The 19,198-nt window shown below is 39.9% G+C and overlaps 1 protein-coding gene across 2 annotated transcripts in view; it reads left to right on the plus strand.

Annotated features, from left to right (window-relative positions):
- TSGA10 (testis specific 10) overlaps positions 1 to 19,198 on the plus strand; it is a 43,762-nt gene that overhangs the window by 12,377 nt on the left and 12,187 nt on the right. For both annotated transcript variants that reach the window (XM_063126281.1, XM_063126282.1), the window contains exons 6-15: positions 3,910 to 4,065; positions 5,329 to 5,502; positions 5,676 to 5,753; positions 7,167 to 7,318; positions 7,839 to 7,954; positions 12,013 to 12,167; positions 14,285 to 14,340; positions 14,733 to 14,901; positions 16,941 to 17,051; positions 17,960 to 18,145. In XM_063126281.1, coding sequence (XP_062982351.1) covers positions 3,910 to 4,065; positions 5,329 to 5,502; positions 5,676 to 5,753; positions 7,167 to 7,318; positions 7,839 to 7,954; positions 12,013 to 12,167; positions 14,285 to 14,340; positions 14,733 to 14,901; positions 16,941 to 17,051; positions 17,960 to 18,145 — 1,353 coding nt within the window. The remainder of the gene's footprint in view (positions 1 to 3,909; positions 4,066 to 5,328; positions 5,503 to 5,675; positions 5,754 to 7,166; positions 7,319 to 7,838; positions 7,955 to 12,012; positions 12,168 to 14,284; positions 14,341 to 14,732; positions 14,902 to 16,940; positions 17,052 to 17,959; positions 18,146 to 19,198) is intronic.

The following is a 19,198-nucleotide window of genomic DNA, read 5'->3' on the forward strand; positions in this document are numbered from 1 at the left end:
AGATTTAAAGTCTTTCAGTACAGTTAGAAGCAAGCCTTACTGAGGTCAGTGGGCTTTAATCTCATGTAAGTGTGTGTAGGATTGAAACCTAATACATGCAAAATACAGGTACCTTCTTCCAGGTTGGTGTGAGGAAGGCATCCCACAATGGGGACTATGTGACTAAAACTTATTATTCTATTGGTCCCAGGCTCCTCCTTGCCAGTTCGTCCCTGCTTTTCACCCAGGACAGAGCTATGTTTCATCTCCTCCTACTCAAAACTTCTAATGTCTTCAAACTCTTACCTTTTTCATCTTTCTTATGGAAGAATTTAAAGCACCCCTGGTAGATGCAGCAGTAGTAGCATTACTTTCAGGGGCAATGATGCCCAAAGATGGGGATGCCCCCTCAAACATCAGGGAGAGAGAAAGTCTGATGCTGCATTAAAGAAAGCCCATGAAGCAGCAGCATTAGGACTAAGAGCTTCAGCTGCCTCCTATTTTGCCAGGGTGGAAATCATAAATCATAAAGAACTAAATCAGGATTCCTTATATAGGAGCCTAGGAAAGCTCCCTAAGTCCTTTGCCTTCTTAGCTGGTGTTACACAAGATACCCTTCAGTTTATTGCCTACTCTATGGCAGTAGCTTGGCACTCCATCTGGCTCAAGCACTGGAATCTAGATAATGCTTTCAGAGCAAATTTAGCTTCCATCTCCTTAGCACATCTGTTTGGAGAGAAAGCCTTAAAAGAACTCATAGAAATCAAAGACAACACACACACACACACACCAGGTCATGCCTTCCTCATCCAGAAGAGAAGACAAAAAAAATCTTCACAAGAACTTACTCTTCCTTTCGCTCTTTCAGGAATACTAACCAATTGTCCTTTGGGTCCAAAAGCTACAGATTACCAAAACCAGCTTGGTCCAGATTGCACTTCCAGCCCAAGAATGCTACCTCTTCCAGCTACTTTGTCAGACCAACCTCTTCTTTCCATCCCTCTAAACTAGGATGTCAACCATTCTGACACCAGGCTCCAGCACTTTCTCACAGCATGGGAAAAATCTACATTGGATTGCTAGATCCTAGACTTGGCTTCAACAAAGAATTCTGGAGAAAAAAACTTCTCCCAGTTTCATTCCTTTACCAACATCATGATCAACTACCAAGAGACACACCATAACCAAAGCCATTCAGCACCTGCTATAAATAGGAGTAATGCAAGCAGTACCACCACAAGAAATATATGAAGGCATCTACTCGATCTTCTTCATTGTGCCAAAACAGGATGGAGGATGGAAAACTGTACTGGACTTCAAACATCTCAAGAAGTCTGTCAGGTACAAACAATTTCATATGGAAACACTGCAAACCACCAGAGAAGCCTTTCACAAGGAGAGTTCCTGATCTCAATTGATCTGATGAAGGCCTACCTCTACATCCTAGTAGCACCACATCACAGAAGGTTTCTTCACTCTGTGTATCAAAACCATCATTTCCAATACAAAGCAATGCCATTGACCAAAGCTCAGCTCCCAGAGCTTTCAAAAAGATCTTGGTGTCCCTATTATCTCATTTTCGGCTCAAAGGTATTCATATCTACCCATATCTGGACAAGCTACTCCTCAGGTCCCCCTCTGGTCACAAAGCATTACAGGACCAGGACCTGACCATCATCTGCCTCAAAAGTCATGGATATGTAATATACAAAAAAGAAGAGCCACCTGACTTCTACTCAGTCTCTTCTACACCTAGGAACACTAATCAATACATCCACAGGTTATCTATTTCCCTGGAAAGAATACTCAAGCTCCAAACGCTATCAAGAACCTACAGCTTCAACAACCAACAGATCTAATGGAAGTAGCACACCTGCTAGGCCTAATGATACCATGCCTAGGCATTATCCCATGGGCCAAGTCCCTCCTTCCCTTCCAAGCTGAGATTACACAGAAGGACCACCGTTCAGTACATCTATCTCAACACATCAAGACATCCCCTGCTGGTGGCGATCTCGGCAACTACAGGAGAACAACCCCCTTCCAGGAACCAACCAGAATCATATTCACAACAGATGCTAGCCTCAAAGGCTGGGAGCCCACTGCAACATCCAAGTGACTCAAGGCAAATGGCATTTATGGGGGGAAAAGACACAGCATCAACTGGCCAGAACTGAGAGCAATACAATTATCTGTCCTGTGTTGGCTGTAGCAGTCTTAGTTATATAGCTGACCCCAAGACCAAGTAATACCCCAGACCAATGTTCCGGCAGACAAGCTTTAAGTTCAGGCAAATGCAGAAGTAGTCCAGATAACAGGCACAGGCAATCAGTCCAATATATAGAGTCAAAGCAGTACCACTAAAGACCCTGTCACAAAAGGTCCTCTTTTTGGTTGCCATCACATTTGCATGAAGAATATCTGAACTCTCAGCCCTCTCAATTAGAAAAGGGCTCATCATTTTTCAGAAGGATGCGGTCATTCTCAGGACCGACCCAACATTCATATTTAAAGTCAACTTCCTCTTTCACAAGTCACAGGAGATGGTTCTACCTTTTTCTGTCCTAATCCTTCTCATCCCCTGGAGAAGGACTGGCACAAGCTGCACACATGCAGAGTGGTAAAAAATGATATAAAACACACACAGCCTTCCAAACAATCAGATTCACTGTTTATATACTTCCATCCTACAGCCATGGGTAAGAAAATATTTAGGTCTACCTTGGCTAGATGGTTAAAACCATGCATTTCCTCAGTGTATACGACTTCATGCATCCACAAACCTTTAGGTTACAGCACACTCAACCAGGTCAGCAGCCACTTCACTGACCTTAAGCACTAATGCACCCTTAGCAGAAATCTGCAAGGCTGTGACCTGGACAAATCTAAATTATTTCACCAGACATTATAAAATCAACACACAAGCCTTGGCAGATGCTTCTTTTGAAAGGAGAGTTCTCCAACAGATACTTACACCATAATAGATTGGTTCACTCTAAATTATATGCCCACCCTAATTGGAAGTTAGCTTTAGCATATCCCATTGTGGGATGCCTTCCTCACACCAACCTGGAGAATGAACATTGGTACTTACCAAGAAGGTTCCTTCTGGGTTGGTGTGCGGAAGGCATCCCAACCACACCCTACAATGTTTACTGAGCCTCTTACCTCATCAACATGCATATCTGTCTCTGCGTTCACTGGACAGACCTCTTTATGGGACATCAATAACAGTGTGATCATAATTTTGTTCTATTTGTCCTTAACTTTTACTCCTACCAAGAGATCGACCTGTACTCTTTTCTTCTAAGCTTTAGCCATGGACAGAACTGGCAAGGAGGAACCTGGGATCAATAGAATACTCAAAAGTTTTAGTCACATAGTCCCTGCTTTTTCCTGGTTGATAATGGGAGATAACCCATTGTGGGAATCTTCTTGGTAAGTACCAGTCTTCCGTTTTCCCAGTAAACAAAAGGAAACCCCAACAGTGATGCCAAAAAAGCCAAAGGCAAAGGGGTAGAACATTCTTTGTTGTATCCCTTTGGTGTTTCTGGGGTATTTCACAGTACACTTGTTCTCTGTGGCACACTGTTGTCCAAAATGCAAGGATTGATTGGTGATGTTTTAACAAGTGGATGTTTCTGGTGTTGGGAAGTCTTTTCCTCCTTTTATGATATGTACCTATGTTATGCTATCTTCAAGTTAAATGCTTGTTTTGATGTTATGATATAATAAATCATAGCATAAACAATACCTAAGAAAGCATTTCAGAATAGTTTAGCTCAGAACAATGTGTACTGCATGTATAGTCTTTATGGAGAATTTAAAATATATAATTAAACTGCTAAGTTTCTGAACTATTGATCAAAACATTTTTCTAAATCTAAAGCATTGTAAAGTGAAGTCAGTTTTTGTTCATTAAACATTTAGGGAAATAACTGTGATCCTGAATTTCTGCAACTTCTCAGAGAATGTGAAGAATATAAGTCAATGCTGGAAAAATATGAACGTCACATATCAGAAATCCAAGGCAACATTAAGGTTCTCACAGTAGAAAGAGACAAAATTATCCATCTTTATGATCAGGTAATCTTTGTAGGTGTAAGAAACATCTTCTTGATAACAATTTCTGATAAAACATGTAATCTTGTAATGTTTGGGAGCTGTTTACCCTAAAATCATCTCTAGAGGCCTTGCCGAGGGTTGATTGCCATTCAGAGTTATAGCTGACATGTATCAAAATTTGGACTTGTCAGTAGTGGCATCTAAGCAATGGAATTCTCTCAACTTAGAGGCATGACAGGCTGTGTCACAGTACAGTTGAAAACAGCACATTAAAATGTTTTTGTTTTGCCAAACTTTTGGTACTCAAGTATCTTTATATCATCTGTATGGTATTTTTATAGCTGAGAGTTTTATGATTTGGTTTATGAAATATTTTTCTCTTGCTGTCTGTTTTATATTTTTATGATATTGTATAGTATTTTGTGCACTTCCAATGGAAAGGGGCATTACATATGTTGAAAATATATAATAGAATGAATGACAATGAATAGGTTACCTCTCCACATGTGTCCTGCCATGGAAACTAAGAGCTCCATCACACCAGTGATTTATCGCATTCTCGCCATGCCTGGTTTGTGTTTTTGCAGCACAGTACTCATATGACGTCATCCCTGTCCTGCGCTCATCTCACCTCATCCCTTCCCTTTTCCATCTCATTTTGGAGCGGGGGAAAGTCCAGGTTTTCCCCCCCTACGTGCGCAATAAAACCGCTCCTCTGTCCCTTGGATTACTGTCCTTGTGCTATATCAGACCATCCTGTTTTTCGTTGGGGGCGTGTGTGTAGAAGGGCGGGTTCACTGACAAAAGAGGAGGGCGGGGCGGTTCTCAGCTCAACTGCTCAGTCGTGAAGGGGGAGGGAGAGAGGGTGCCTGAACACTCTACGGAGAAGGCAAGCGAGGCCCCCGCTGCCTGTGCCTTGGTCCCATTCAACTCGGTGGTTCTTACTCCTGAGTAGGCATGTCTAGGTTTCCTGACCAAAACTAATTGTAATACTTTCTCTTAACTTATATTGTTTAATATGATCTTAGGGGAAAGCATAGTGTGTTGTTTTATTGTAATTGCGCAATTTCAGGCTGCCGTACTACTGGATTTGCACAGAAATAAAAATATATTTGCCGGGACAGTAGAGATACAGGTGAAAAGATACATGAGCTGAAATAACGCAACAGCACACAGACGTGAAAGTGCCTGGCGCTAGACTCACTAAGGAAATGGAGCAGTTCAACGATTTATTGTCTCACATTAAACAAATATCTGAGCCTAAATATTAATTTTACATAACAGGCACAGGACGAAATAAGTCGACTGCGAAAAGAAGCAATCAAACTCCCCAAAGCTTCTAAAACTGCAATGACTGCTCAGGCTGTTTTAAGACGTGTTGAGACAGAAAGGGATGCAGCTATTTCTGATTTCAGAAGGATGGCAACAGAACGCGATAGCTTGAGACAGAGGTTAAAGGTTTGATTTTTTTTTAATCCAAACTCATTTGTGCAACATAGCTAGAACGTAAGACAATGGCCAAGGCCATTGGTATCTAAACTAAACTAAACAAGGTATCTAAACTAATAAATGTTGATTAAATATTGGTACTGAACAGTAATTTATTTTATTTCTATTTTTGTTTGATATAGATTGCTCAAGACACTGCATTTAATGAGAAAGCTCATCTGGAACAGAGAGTTGAGGAGCTGGAATTAAATGTTCAGAGTGTAAGGAAAATGTCTCTTAAAATATATTGGTAGATATTAATATTATACAAAAAATTAAAAAGTATGCAAGAGATTTTAAATAAATAAGGGCTCAACCTTATTAAGGACAGACTCCTCCAATTTCAAATGCTTCTGAGATTCTTATTTTGCTCCCATTATGCTCTACTTGGTATTTGTATATTACAACGATTCAATGCTCTCTCATCCCCTGGACTTCTCACCATTTGGGTAAGTGGGGACTGTGTAGCAATAGTTTGGATTCTGGAGTTTTTGAAGAGTTTTTCTTTGTTCTGGGACTAGGAATTATTCATACTCTTTGCACCAAAGTAGCCATTAGAAGTGCTGTTTTACTATGGTGGTGCAAGTGGAGCTTACATGCAGTAATCACACCTGACATGGCAGTGCAGGCAACAAAAAAGGTCTATTTTGCAACTTCCATTGCTGCCCAGTAGAGCTTTTTAGAGTAGTTCAAAATATTGATGACCCTTGAGGGAGCTCTGTAACATTACACATCTGTACATATTGAGTTTATGTTGATTATTGTGTATTCTTGTTATTATACCTATGGTTTGGTAAGTATCTCGAGGGAGAGAATGGTTGATTTGCATGTATGAGCTGATTGGCTAAGAGAGTGAGACAGAGGGGATGAAGTGTGTGTGTGCCATATAAACTGGATGCTGTGCCTGTGGAAGGCAGTCAGGGACAAGATGACAGAGGGTTTAAATTGTAAAAACCTCATTTTTAGGAAAGATGATTGAGAGGGTGGTGGTGGAGCAACTGCAAGCATTCTTGGATGAAACTGATTATCTAAACTCATTTCTGTCTGGGTTCAGGCCTGGTTTTGGGAATGAATCAACTTTGGTTGCCCTTTTGGATAATCTTTATTGCGAGATGGCTAGGATTCTTCACAAATGGTTCTGGAATGATTCCTGGGCATTTAATAAAGTTAAGTGTGGAGAGTTAACAAGACCTTGAGCTGTATAAAATCTGTATTTTAAATAGTCTGTTACAAATTCTTTGCTTTATTAGGGCTGCAATCTTATACTCATTTTCCTGTGAGTAAGCCGCATTGAACTCAGTGGGACTTATTTCTGAGGGAAAATATACAGAATTGCTCTTGAAACAACAGCTTGAAAGAATATTATTTCTCTCTCTTTGGATATTCAGGTGCTCCACTCGCAATATTGAATCAAAACAACTTTGTCTGAATCTCAGGCAACAGTTAATTGTTTTTTGTTTCAGGGGCAATAGGAATTTAACCCCACCCTCACCCCCTAGGTGAAAGCTGACTCCAACTGCAGAAGATGGAGACTTTTCCTTTATATAAAAAAGGCAACATAAATAATTGGATGGATGGTATATAAAGTTAGCTTCCACAATTCTTAATGATTTCTTGTCACTGTAATGCCTCAGCTTGACAACGAACGGTTAGAACAAATATCAAAGATGTCTTTGATGAAGGAGACCATAGAGTCTGTTGAAATGGAGATGAAAATATTGGCAAGAAGGGCAGTGGACTCCGAAAGTGAGCTAAACAGAGAAAAAGCAGCTAATGCTTCACTGAGGTAAATAAAATATGTATTGAATCACGGATTTATGGTTATATATTTTTGACATTTGACTGAGGCTATTAATTGAATTATGAGGTTTAGATACAGATTGTTTTTCTTCGCCTTTTTGGTCATTATTTTAACTGTTTTCGTCCTGAACAAGTATTATTTACAGCTAGATTTATTGATGGGATATTGAGAGTAATCCAGTCTAAAAGTATAGTGAAATATATTCTACTTTGCATTTTGTTGATTCTTGCTCTTTAATTAAGTTGACTGAACTTAAGTTCTAAGTTTGTGACTACCCATCTTGCACTCTTGTTAATTTTGGTCAAATCTCTCTTTGTAAGCAATATGTGCTTAGTTTTTCCTAACTGTTAATTTTTCCTAACTGTTAATCATATACTCATAAGGGTACTTTTTCCATAATCACCAGCTATATGCTAGTTTCCATCTATCAGCTCCCACTTTTTAGTGCTATTGCAAAATTTGTATAAAAAGTTGCATTTAAATCACCCTTGTTGTTAATCTTCAGCATATTGAATGAAAAAACAGAGCAGAGCCTTTCAGAGGCCCAACGACAACTTTCAAAGAAAAAATATGAATTACAACTCATTCAAGAGAAAATAATGTGTCTGGATGAAAAAATTGGTGAGTTAAAAATATAACCTTTGAGTAAAAATACATTTTTATTTAAAATTCATAACTATAAATACATAACTTAGCAAAACTTTTGCTAAGGATTCCCTCTCCTGTGTTCAGCTTTTTGTGGAATCTAATTCCTGGATCCATCAAAGGTCTCCTCCTTCTTGTTGCTTTTCATGTCATATTTTTTTTCTAGAAAGATATAAACTAATAAAATGAAAAGATAGTTTCATTTTTGTCGCTAAAGAAAAAAATATTAAATGTTTGTCAATTTCTCACATCACCATGAAATCAACACATGAGATATTATACACATTCTTGCTTGAGAAACATAATCGTAACTACTTGTATTTCTTCATTTCCTTTATGGAGGTTGCAGGGCACAGTGAACCATTGGCTATCTGATTGGGGCATGATGAGGCCAGAGCCACTTTTGCAATATATGTGACTGATATTCATACATGTAAAGACTGCCATGATAGGTTATTTATTTCGCACATTTCAGCCAAATTTAGCTCTCAAAGCAACTTATAATTAAAATTCAGAAAAGGTAAATGAATTGGGGATGTGTGAAAGTGTTTATGGCATTGTGTTATGGTCCTTGACAGTTGATAAAGTCAAGATTCCTAGCTCTTTCATTCAGAGAAGAGGCGACAGAAGGAGCTGCAGCTGCACTTGGAGATGTTGAATGGTAAATTGTCAACCCACAGAAGTAGTCCTTCCATTGATCTAGAGCTTGGCAGGTGTATTTATTGATTTAGAAGATTGATACTCCACATTTTGACTGAATGATCTTCAAGGCAGCTTTCAATAGATTATGATAAAACATAAATAAAAAAACCAAACTCATCCAACCCAGATGGCTGATAAATGGGAACAGAGTGTGCTTCTTCAGGTTAGCAGTCACAGAGCAAAAGGCAGATGGACCTGAGTGTCGTTTCTGGCAAGAAGGGTGTAAGCAAGCTCCCTGCAGCTGCTCTTCCTTTGGCTGAGAGATGAGGTCAGACTAGGCTTCACCCTTGTTATGATGATCTTCCAAGTTGGCCTTGGTCCCCTGGCAAATAGCAGAGAGCATTTCCTTTTAGTTCTGCAGGAGTGGAATGCACATTTTTTTCAATTTAGGCTGTGAAGCTGTTACATGATCATCTTTGTCGTAATAAAGTCCTTATTGGAGGATTGTTGTTTTTTACTGAGAACCACTTAAAAAGCAAGTTGGTTGATTTTGCTATAAAAATAATTATGTGAATTGTCCGTATGTGTCACTTGCTGAATAGCAGGAAGTATCCAACAGTTGAACAATAACTTCTTTAAAAGCAATGATTTGTACTTAAGTAGTTGTTTCTATCCAAGCCAAGGTACATAAACATTTTTAATCCATTTTTTTTAAAAAAAAAACATTTTATTTAAATCATTTATAAAGGTTAAGCTATAGAAAATTACTCTTTTAAAAATAACCTGGTTTAAAATGAAATCAAAATAAACATAAAATTGGATCTATGACCCTCTTATGAAAAGCTGCTTTTACGTTTTTTTTCTTTATATAGAATGGACTGCAGAAAAAAATCTTCATCAGTCATCATACAGCACAATAGTTCATGTAATTATGGTATGGCTTGATACTGGGGGCTAGGCATTGAAAGGTCATCACAAATGTCACCAATAATCCCTGTAGGTGACCTTTCACTCCTATGTTACTCCAAGATTGATCTCTGCAATCTGCTTAGAACTGGTACCCTAATTATAAATCAATGGGATGTATCCAGTGCTGTAATTCCACTAGTACAAAGCTACTACTGCTTGAAGGAAACCTGTTTTCATCCTTGTGCACGTGCCAAACCCAAACCTTGATTCCGCAAATCATTTGATTGTACAACCTATTGCACAGGCAGTTCTACAAGCCATTATGACTTCATTAGGCTAGGTGTTGCTTGTGTTAGTTGTGCTAAGTTTCCACTAGCACTCCATAACTGCTATCGAAATATTGCCGCTTCTTGTATATTTTTCACTAGCCTAATGCTGGCTGCAACCAAATGTGTTTTTGGTTATAGCAGCCTATTAGTATGCACTTCACTTTAGGAAGTATCTAAATAACAAATGGACATTTGTTTAATTAAATCAATCTGCTCCAAACCAAATGCTTCAGGCTATGTACAAATAGCACTGAAACTCTGCAACAAACAAGTCGTAGTTAAGAGATGTGTGATTTGCCTAGCATCTTATGAGAAGGCAAAACAAAGAGTAGCGCCTGTGACAGCTACTCTGTTAAACTATATATGCTGACTTGGCTATGCTGGCCAAGTTTGACCATTGCTTTTAAGGACCTGTCTGCTGTTTATTCTAAATTCATATTTAGTCATTTAGAGGTATTTCAGAATTATTTGAAAACAAAGCATAATAATAATTTACATTTATATCAACATTTCAAGTGTTGTAAGTATGTTTGTGGCAAGTGGAAGTCATGGCTCTCTCTCCCTTCTGGCCTCAGTCATGAGAGGAGAGAGGGTTAAATCACCATGTCATCCCCTCTCTCTCTCTCCAGGCTCTCACTTCTGCTCTTCCTTGTTCCCTCTAGCTACTAGAGAACTCTGAGGCTAATCCTCTTTAGCCAGTACCTGTCTGGCTTAATCATAGCTGGTTACAGGCCTGACAAGTACCCCATCCCATGATTACACCCCATACTTTCCAGGAAGGGAAGGAAGTATTTCTATCACTATGGCAACAGTTGCTTCCCTGTCATCTTGCTCTTTCACTTGACACGTTGTCTGTGGTTCTGCCTCTGGGACAGTTGTGATGCTGTTGAGCCCTTTTTGTCCATGGACACAGGCTCCTCTGGTATGCAGGGGACATCATTGGCGGATCCCTGTTAGTTTCATGTACACTATCCCAATAATACACACAACAGTCCTGACAGATAGACCAGGATTATTCTCCGCATATAGCAGATGCAGGACTGGGGCAAGGAGAGTAATGGCAGGCATAAGGTCAGCTAGTGAGCTTGTGGATGAGATAAGATTAGAATCATGGACTTCTGGAACATTGTGCATAGTTGCTGACTCACAAGCGACTGTACCAGACCAGCTTGCTGCACCAAGGATCATAGAGACCTACATTTGCTTACATGAAACATTGAATTAATTTGATGGATTTTGAAACAGACTGATCTATCTGTTTGAAATATGGTTTTAATATAGTAACAGTCAATAGCAAAGTTATTCTCACTCTCTTCATAAAGCATTTTAAGTTCCCCTGAACTTTATATATGTGTACAAAATATTTCTATGCTGCTTTTAGGCCCTTCAAGGGGCTTCCAGATCAGCTCAACATTATAAAAACAATAACGATCAAAATAAATCAATTTTAACAACAACAACGACACCCAACAATGCTAAACCAACATCATCATAAACTGTGACTGGATATTTGACAGTATCAACAGTCCATCTAAAGAAGGCAGTATTAGCAATCTTCCTCAACACTTGGGGAGAGTGGAGTGTTGGCAGTGGAAGGGGTCAAATGCGCTTTTAAAAGGAATGAGTTCAATAGACTAGGCTCCATCAGCAAGAATGTCATGTCCTGCTGGCTTACCACTCATGCTTCAGATAGTGGCAGGACTCCGAAGGAGGATCTAGAAGATGTTAATGGGCGAGTAGAAATATCTGGAAGCAGGTAATCCTTTAGATACCCTAAGCATAATCTATAGGACTTCAAAGGTATCACTTTGAATATAATTTGTAAGCATACTAAAACCAATGGAGATCAAATAACAACGGACTTGTATGTTACAATTAATGGGCCCCCATCAACAGCCTGACTGTAGCATTCTAAACTAGCTGCGATTTCTGAATATTCTTCAAAGGAAGTCCTACGTAGAGCGCATTGCAATAATCTTAAACAAAAAGCTTTCATCTTACCCAAAGGGTAGCTTCTGATTAAATCAGAAAGTAGATTAAAAAATAGGTTGCATATGCATAATTGTTTTGTATACTCATCAGAGACTTTGCTTGATATGCCAATGGATTATTATAACTGGATTAATAAATGAGACTCTGTGATGATATTTCCAGAAAAACTTTCAAAACAAAGTCTTGTCCAACAAGAAGATATTTGTACACTCAATCAAACAATAGCTGAACTGGATTCAGAAAAGGAGTCTTTACAAGATGACTTGGAAGTAAAAAGAGAGAAAATTGTCACCCTTGAAGAAAGCTTGTCCATTAAAGTAGGTTTGATATGCTTATGGAGTTAAGATTTATATCTTAAAGAACATATTTTGTGAATTACACAAAAAGGAAACTTTATACTTAAAATGTGGCTTTTGAAAGCTGATGATTTAGGCATATCAGTCAAAGGTATAGTTCCCATTTACTTTAATGACGTATATGCTAGTGCTGAGAAAACTGACATTCCCATGGATTATATTTTAGTAGTCCTGTTTTAATATGAAAGTATGTGAATTTAAGATTATGAACAAAGCTAAACATTCTGGTGATTGCTGCCTGTTGGAAAACAACACCTATCTGTTTAGATTACAAACATATTTTGAAGTGGTCATTAGACCACCATAAAGACATTTACTACCCTTTAGAGACGTCTTTGAAGTGTTAGAAAATGTTTGAAACTAGCTTTTAAATTATATAAATGTTGTTTGAAGATCTTATATCCAGGAACTCGTAATTGTTATGTACTGTGACAACACATTGGTATTAAATAAATGTCAAATAAAAGTACTTGGTCACTGTAATTATGGCAGATATCTAGCAAAAATATCAAGGAAGTAAGATTGTATAACCTGGTGCCTTCCCTAACCTGGTGCCTTCCAGATGTGTTGGACTACTACTCACATCATTCTCAACTATCATGGGAGTTTCAATCCAACATATGTAGAGAGCACCATGTTGGTAAAAACTGGTATAGATCAAATTAATTGTCAGCTGGAAACTTCAAGAGCCTTTATAAATCACAGCTTCAATAAAAAATGCCCCCCACCCCCAAGCCTAGATGGTTCTAGTTTGACGTGGAAGGAAGGTTACAGGAGTACAGAGAGGATTACTGACAAAATCTTGATTGATTGTCAGATAGGCAAGGAATGTGTGAACACACACTAGTGAGTCATGGGCAATCACAACTGGTGCATGTCCACCATACGTACCCAACTATTTGGAGATTTGCCTTTCTCCTTCACATAAATATTGTGTACACACACACACACACACACATACATATATATTTACTTATTTTTATAGCTGCAAGTTCTCTGGCAGGCCTTTGGATCTCTTTGTTTAATTAGGAAGGTACCCTGCTGTGCCATTTTAAAACAACAATACACAAGTACCCACAGAAAAACAAGACTGCTAAATGTATGAATCATGGTCTGCCAGATCATGCCCCAAACTGCAAAATTTTAAAGAGGACAACAATAGTTAGTATTATTCTTTCTGTCGTGCAGCAATATCAACTGTGCCTAGGTTTCACAAAGAGAGCTTCTGCTATTGGGCAGTATAGAAATGCAATAAATAAATAAAGGCTAACAGCATGATCCTAAGCATGTTTACTCAGAAGTAAATTCCACTGAATTGTAGGATCTACTCTCAGATAAGCTCTTGAGATTATAAGGAAGTTATTTACTGAATCAGGCCAAGTCCCAAATTTACCAGGGACCTCTCTTTGTGACTATTGGGTGGGTGGGTAAGGGGGAAGTGATAAGATCTTCCCCCTCAGACAGGTGGCTGATTGTGTACTAAATACACTGTCTGGTTGCACTGTGGCCTAGGCCCTTACCTAGCATTAGGCCCTTTCTACAGCTAATGGCCTTCAGGGAGGGAGGGAAGACAATCCCGGACTTACCTGCTTCTGGTATCGCCCCTGGGCATCTAAACAGAAGCGTGACATTTGCGCTCCAGAGAAAAGGTAAGTGAAAAACAAACAAAAAAAGCCCCAACCTACTCCCCCCGATCTCCCTGGACTCCCCCCGGCCTGGCTCCTTCCCTCTGCTGACTCTTGCTACTCATGGGGAAGAGAGAAGAAGCTGGGACAGGCACCCACACCACCTGCGGTCCTCAGGATCGTCCCGGGACTATGGGTAAAACCAGGATAACGGTCTCGGTTATCCTGGGAAAATGGTCTCGGTTATCCTGGGAAAATGGCGGGATCGTCCCTGCCTGTGATCCAGGGACGATCCTGGGGGGAAAAGGCAAGTGTAGAAAGGGCCTTAATCTTATAAAATATTATGAACAAAGGAAGCTAACCGGAATAAAAATAAATGGTGTATGTAGTTTTATTCATCTCTTTTTACTAACTAAGGAGAAATACATTTTAATTTGCTTATTTATTTTAAAGGAAAAGACCATTTCAGATTTGAAGTGCATACTTTCTGATATGGAGCATTCGTCAAAGTAAGCAACAGATGCTGAATTTAGTTTCTCTTAAAATAATGTTTTCATTAAGTCAGACTATTCTATTAGAATTAGCACTTACAAGTTAACCTACTCTATATTTATAACGTGCAAATGATAATAGACTCTTCTTCAGTATTAAAATGTTCTGAGTTTCATTGTGTAGTTTAGAAAATTATCAACAGAAATCAATTTTAGAGAACTCTTTTGAAGTAAGCTTAAGCTCTGTATTAAATAAATATGACATTTGTGTTCATAGTTGCTTACTAGCATACTTTTTCTGTCTAAATCAATAGCATAGGGAAATTCTGTATCAATGCCTTTCCTTATTTTGAATTAATACTTTTTATATAAAATGTGGATTATGTATTTTTTAAAAATCGGCTACACAGGCATTCTACTGAAGCACTACGCAGGTGTGAACAGGATATTACCCGGCTACATCAACTACTGGATGATACTAATAATGAGCTTACTGAGAATAGGAGGGAGAAAGAGGCATTAGTTCGGGAGAGTGAGAGGCTACAGGGACAACTTTATGGCTTTAAGCAGGAAAATCAGGTATATATTGTAAAATTGTTAGCTGAAGAATATATATTTCACCTGTATTAGCAACATATATAAAGTTTTTCTTTTGAGACTGCTGTGTTCAGAGGCATGTTTGGTGGTGGCATTGTGAAAGAGAGGGCCTTCTCAATGGCATCTCCCTGGCCATGGAACTCCCTGTTGAGGGAGGTTTGGTTCACTCCCTCGCTGTCCTTCCACCAGCAGATAAAGACTGCTTTATTCAAGCAGCTCTTTGGTCTGTAAGTGGGTGGTTTTACTCTGTTGTTGTTGTTGTTGTTGTGTTTTTAATTGTGTGTTTTTTATTGGTTTTATAAATTTTATTAGGCATTGTAAGCCACCTTGAGTGCTGTTTTTGGAAGAAAGGTGGGGTACAAAGCAAACAAATAAATAAACTTTAAGCGAAATAATAAAAGTCTGAATATTCCGCCATTCGGTTCTGGAAAAGTTCCTTGTCTGCCAAGCCATTGCTCTCTCTTTCCTTTAAATCCCTTTTTGAAACCCACTTCTTTTGCAAACATTTCTGAACTATAGAATTTATCCTACCTTAGTCTTTCCCTTTGACCTCTTTATCTTAGCTAGAGCTTATCTACATCATATTTTTTTCAGCTGCAAAAGAGCAAGGGTTCTGTAGATATCACTAACTGTATATATGAACATTAAAAGAATGATAATGTCTAGACCTTTTTTTCCCTTCTCAATGGTTTAATAACTTGGGGCCTTCCTAGACGAGGCCTTAGCGCGCCTTCAGACCTGGTTTCCCTGCTGTGCGTCCAGATGACGCACAGGGGAATCCGGGCCCAGGCCGCAGTGAGGCCTCCTGTAACGCGCCATAAGCTAAGTTGCTTATGGCGCGCCTTTTCCCCAGCTCTGGCCTCAGGCCGGGGCTGGGGGAAGTCTAGTGACTTCTGTGGCTTTTTGCAGCTACTCGCTTACTCGCGAGTAGCCGCGAAAAGCCGCGGACCTGGCACAGCGCTCATACGAGCGCTGTGCCCATCGGCCCGGGGGGGGAAAGAGAGGGGAGGGGGAAGGATGGCAAGGGGGGAGGGCGGGTGAGATTGCGCCGCGCGCCACCGCCGCCCGAGCAAACAGGCGAGCGGCGCTTGCCCGGGCAATGCCGCCCCATGCCAGGCATTGCCCGGGCAAGCGCCGCTCACCCCCCCCTGCCATCCTTCCCCCCCTCCTCCGGTAAAAAAACCAACTTACCGTCTCCGGCGGCTTCGGGGCGCACGCGGCCCCTTTAACAACAAAAAATAAAATGGCGGACGCTGCAGGGATCCGACGTCCCTGCGCGTCCGACGTCTGGAACCCTGGGTGAGGCGCGCTAACGTTAGCGTGCCTTGGCCCCGCCTCCCTGCCGGCATAAGCCGGCACGTCTAGCAAAGCCCTAAGTGACTTTAAGGGGCTTTGTGCACGCTACACAAATGAGTATAATGAAGATTCATTTCCAACATTTTTTAAAAAATGAAAGCAACCTTGGGAGGCTGCAATTTTAATTGAACAGCAGTTAGTGGGAGAGGTACTTAAACACTCCTCACCAACCAGTTGTCCACTCAAGATTGACCACCACCACCCATCTGCATATCCTCTCAAAAGGATTTGTGCTGTAAAGGCTTCATTATACACTAACAGATCTATCTAAATTGTTTTTCAGTAATTCATTTTTGTTTCTTGTGAGCTGTACATGTGGACTCATAGCCTCCACCCCAGGAAAACTAAACCCCTTGTAGTTGGCTGGGGCTGGAGTTCTAGGTACTGTTTGGACAGCATACCTTCACCCCTATTCTAAACCATTTGCTTATGCTTACATCTTGAAAAGGATGCCCTTGAAAAGGTTTGGAAAATGAAGTTTTTGAACTATGACAACTATTGAATTACAATCAAATCTTCAATACTAGTATCTCTCTTTTTTACATGTAAGAACGCAACTTTAATCTTTAAATATTTAGATACCAGATCCTACTTCTAAAATGCAGTCAGACATGAAGAGAATATGAAAGGTATGGATAAAATAACGCTTCACATTTCTTTGACAGATTCTGCATCAAAAACTCAATAAATGTGAAAATGAACTTGATGATGTGAAGTTGAAAACTGAAGATTTGCATTCAGATATTGCCAGATTGAAGAGTATACTGAATTCTAAAGTAAATGCATACTTTGAAAAGATACGACTATAAAAACAAACCCAATACAAGACTTCCCGCAACAATAGGCAAACTCCAGGTGTCTCTTCCTTTTAATGGTAGATCCTTTAGAGCCCAAGTTGGCTATTGATTAAAATTTCCTCAAATAAGTCAAGTGATCAAATATTACCTTTCTACCCCCTGTTGTTCATGAATTTCCTTTGGCAATCATTAGATTTTGAGCTCTCATGATTTCATTGCATTTCATTAGTTATTGTTTTGTAGTTCTTTGACATTGGTGCATTTATATATTTGCATGATTAATATTTGTTCATAATGGATTGGATCCAAAGTTATATGAGCAGAAGGCCACTTGGACAAGGATCTTTCCTGTCTCTTCCTCCCTCTTGAATCTTTTATAGACCTCCTGTAAACCCTTCTCTGAAGGGTTGGGGGCCCTCTGAACAATATGGGCTTGTGGCACAGGAAATTACAAAATCAGGCAGAGACAACTTTTGTGAATGAGGCTCCACCTGCATGGCAGGTCAACCCCATTGTGGAATGTTCAAACATCCCCAAGCCCTGCATGCACACCAGTTAGCGAAGGGCCAGCTCATGTTTTTACCAGTCAAATGTACTATATATATAGTGGGTGATATGTATTGCATGTAGAACCATGTGCTCTCTTCCCAATGTGTGTGTGATGTATACAGCCACTCCCTGTCATCTTTCATAAAAAAGTGAAAGGTTTACAATAATCACGTAATCAATCACACATACAAATGGAAGCACCCATGCCCTGCATCAAGTGTTGTTCACGCTCAAGGGGTGTGCATGCTGTCCTGCTTTCCCACTGGGCGTGGTATTTTCAAGTGGTAAATGTGTAAAAGCCACAAGTGTCAAAAGTAAAAACAAATTTTGTATTTCAGGAAAAAGAGAATCAAGATCTTTTGGAGAGTTACCATAGGACCAATGAACAGGCAGAAAGATGGGAATCAAAGTTCCATCAAGCAGAGGCAGATTGTAACGCTGTCCGACTTGAATTTTTCAATCTAGAGTCTGAGAGCCACAGACTGAAAGAACAAATGGAGTCCTTTGAAACAGAGATTGGGCAAGTAAGTTTGAAAAGTCTCATCAATCCATAGTTTTATAGTTTCATTTTCATTTAATAGTTAAGCTGTGGAGCTCCTGCTTAGGTCTTTTATTTGCCTTCATGACTTTTCCCCTTGCTCTTCACCTCCAATGTGAGCAGTGGGTTAAGGGAGGAAGCTTCTTGTGAGTCCTGTGTATCTGTGGTGCAGGCTACAGCAGATAGTTTCAAAAAGCATATTTGTTATGATGGGGAAGTGTCAGTCATTCACTACACCTTTCCCATCTTGGAAAGTATCTTAATGTAGACATTTGCAAAATGATGGTTAACAAAATGTGCCAAGCTCAGGCTTCTAGACTCAGGGCTCAGCTCTGGGAGAGAAAATCAGCTGCTGGTCCAGCAGCTGGTCCACTGCTGCTGGGAGGCAAAGGTATGAGACACAATGTATGATATCTCGCAGATTTTCCTATTGCCTTTACTATCTGCTAGAACTCCCAACTCCTCACCTAGGTACTTAACATTAAATGCTTGACAGTGGCATTCCATCTGTGAGTCAAATTAGATGTGACACAAGAGATCTATCATCATGCTGTTTTTTAGTGTGAAGAGGCCACAGGGCGAGGTGGAATGAAGAACATGGTGCTAGGAGGATGTGTTAATTCCTCCCCCCACGACTGTTTTCTAATTTTAAATCTCACCTGGAGTTGCTGTTTGCTCACGGGCCAAATAGTAGTTTGGGGGATATGGAGGAAATGTCATGGGGCCAAAAGGATTAAAGCCCTCCTCCCTCCATGGTCCTGATCCAATCCCCCCCATGTGTATAAACACCTGCTGCCTCGCAGCTTTTAACTTAAAAGTCCAGTTGTATTTTGATTGAGACATTCAATCCACTTGCAGTTCTAAGGGGGCTGATGAATCAAGGACAAACCTGTGTAAATCTCCATTTGGGGGGGAGGGCAAATGCTGAAGACAACCCATACACTACAGAGTGTAGTCAGAAAGTTGTAAATTGTTTCTCTTCAACTATTCTGCTGGGAATTCTTTGGTAATAGAAATGGTTCAGAAGCAACAAGATAGA

Source organism: Elgaria multicarinata, chromosome 5, assembly GCF_023053635.1.
Source record: "Elgaria multicarinata webbii isolate HBS135686 ecotype San Diego chromosome 5, rElgMul1.1.pri, whole genome shotgun sequence".
NCBI lineage: Eukaryota > Metazoa > Chordata > Lepidosauria > Squamata > Anguidae > Elgaria > Elgaria multicarinata.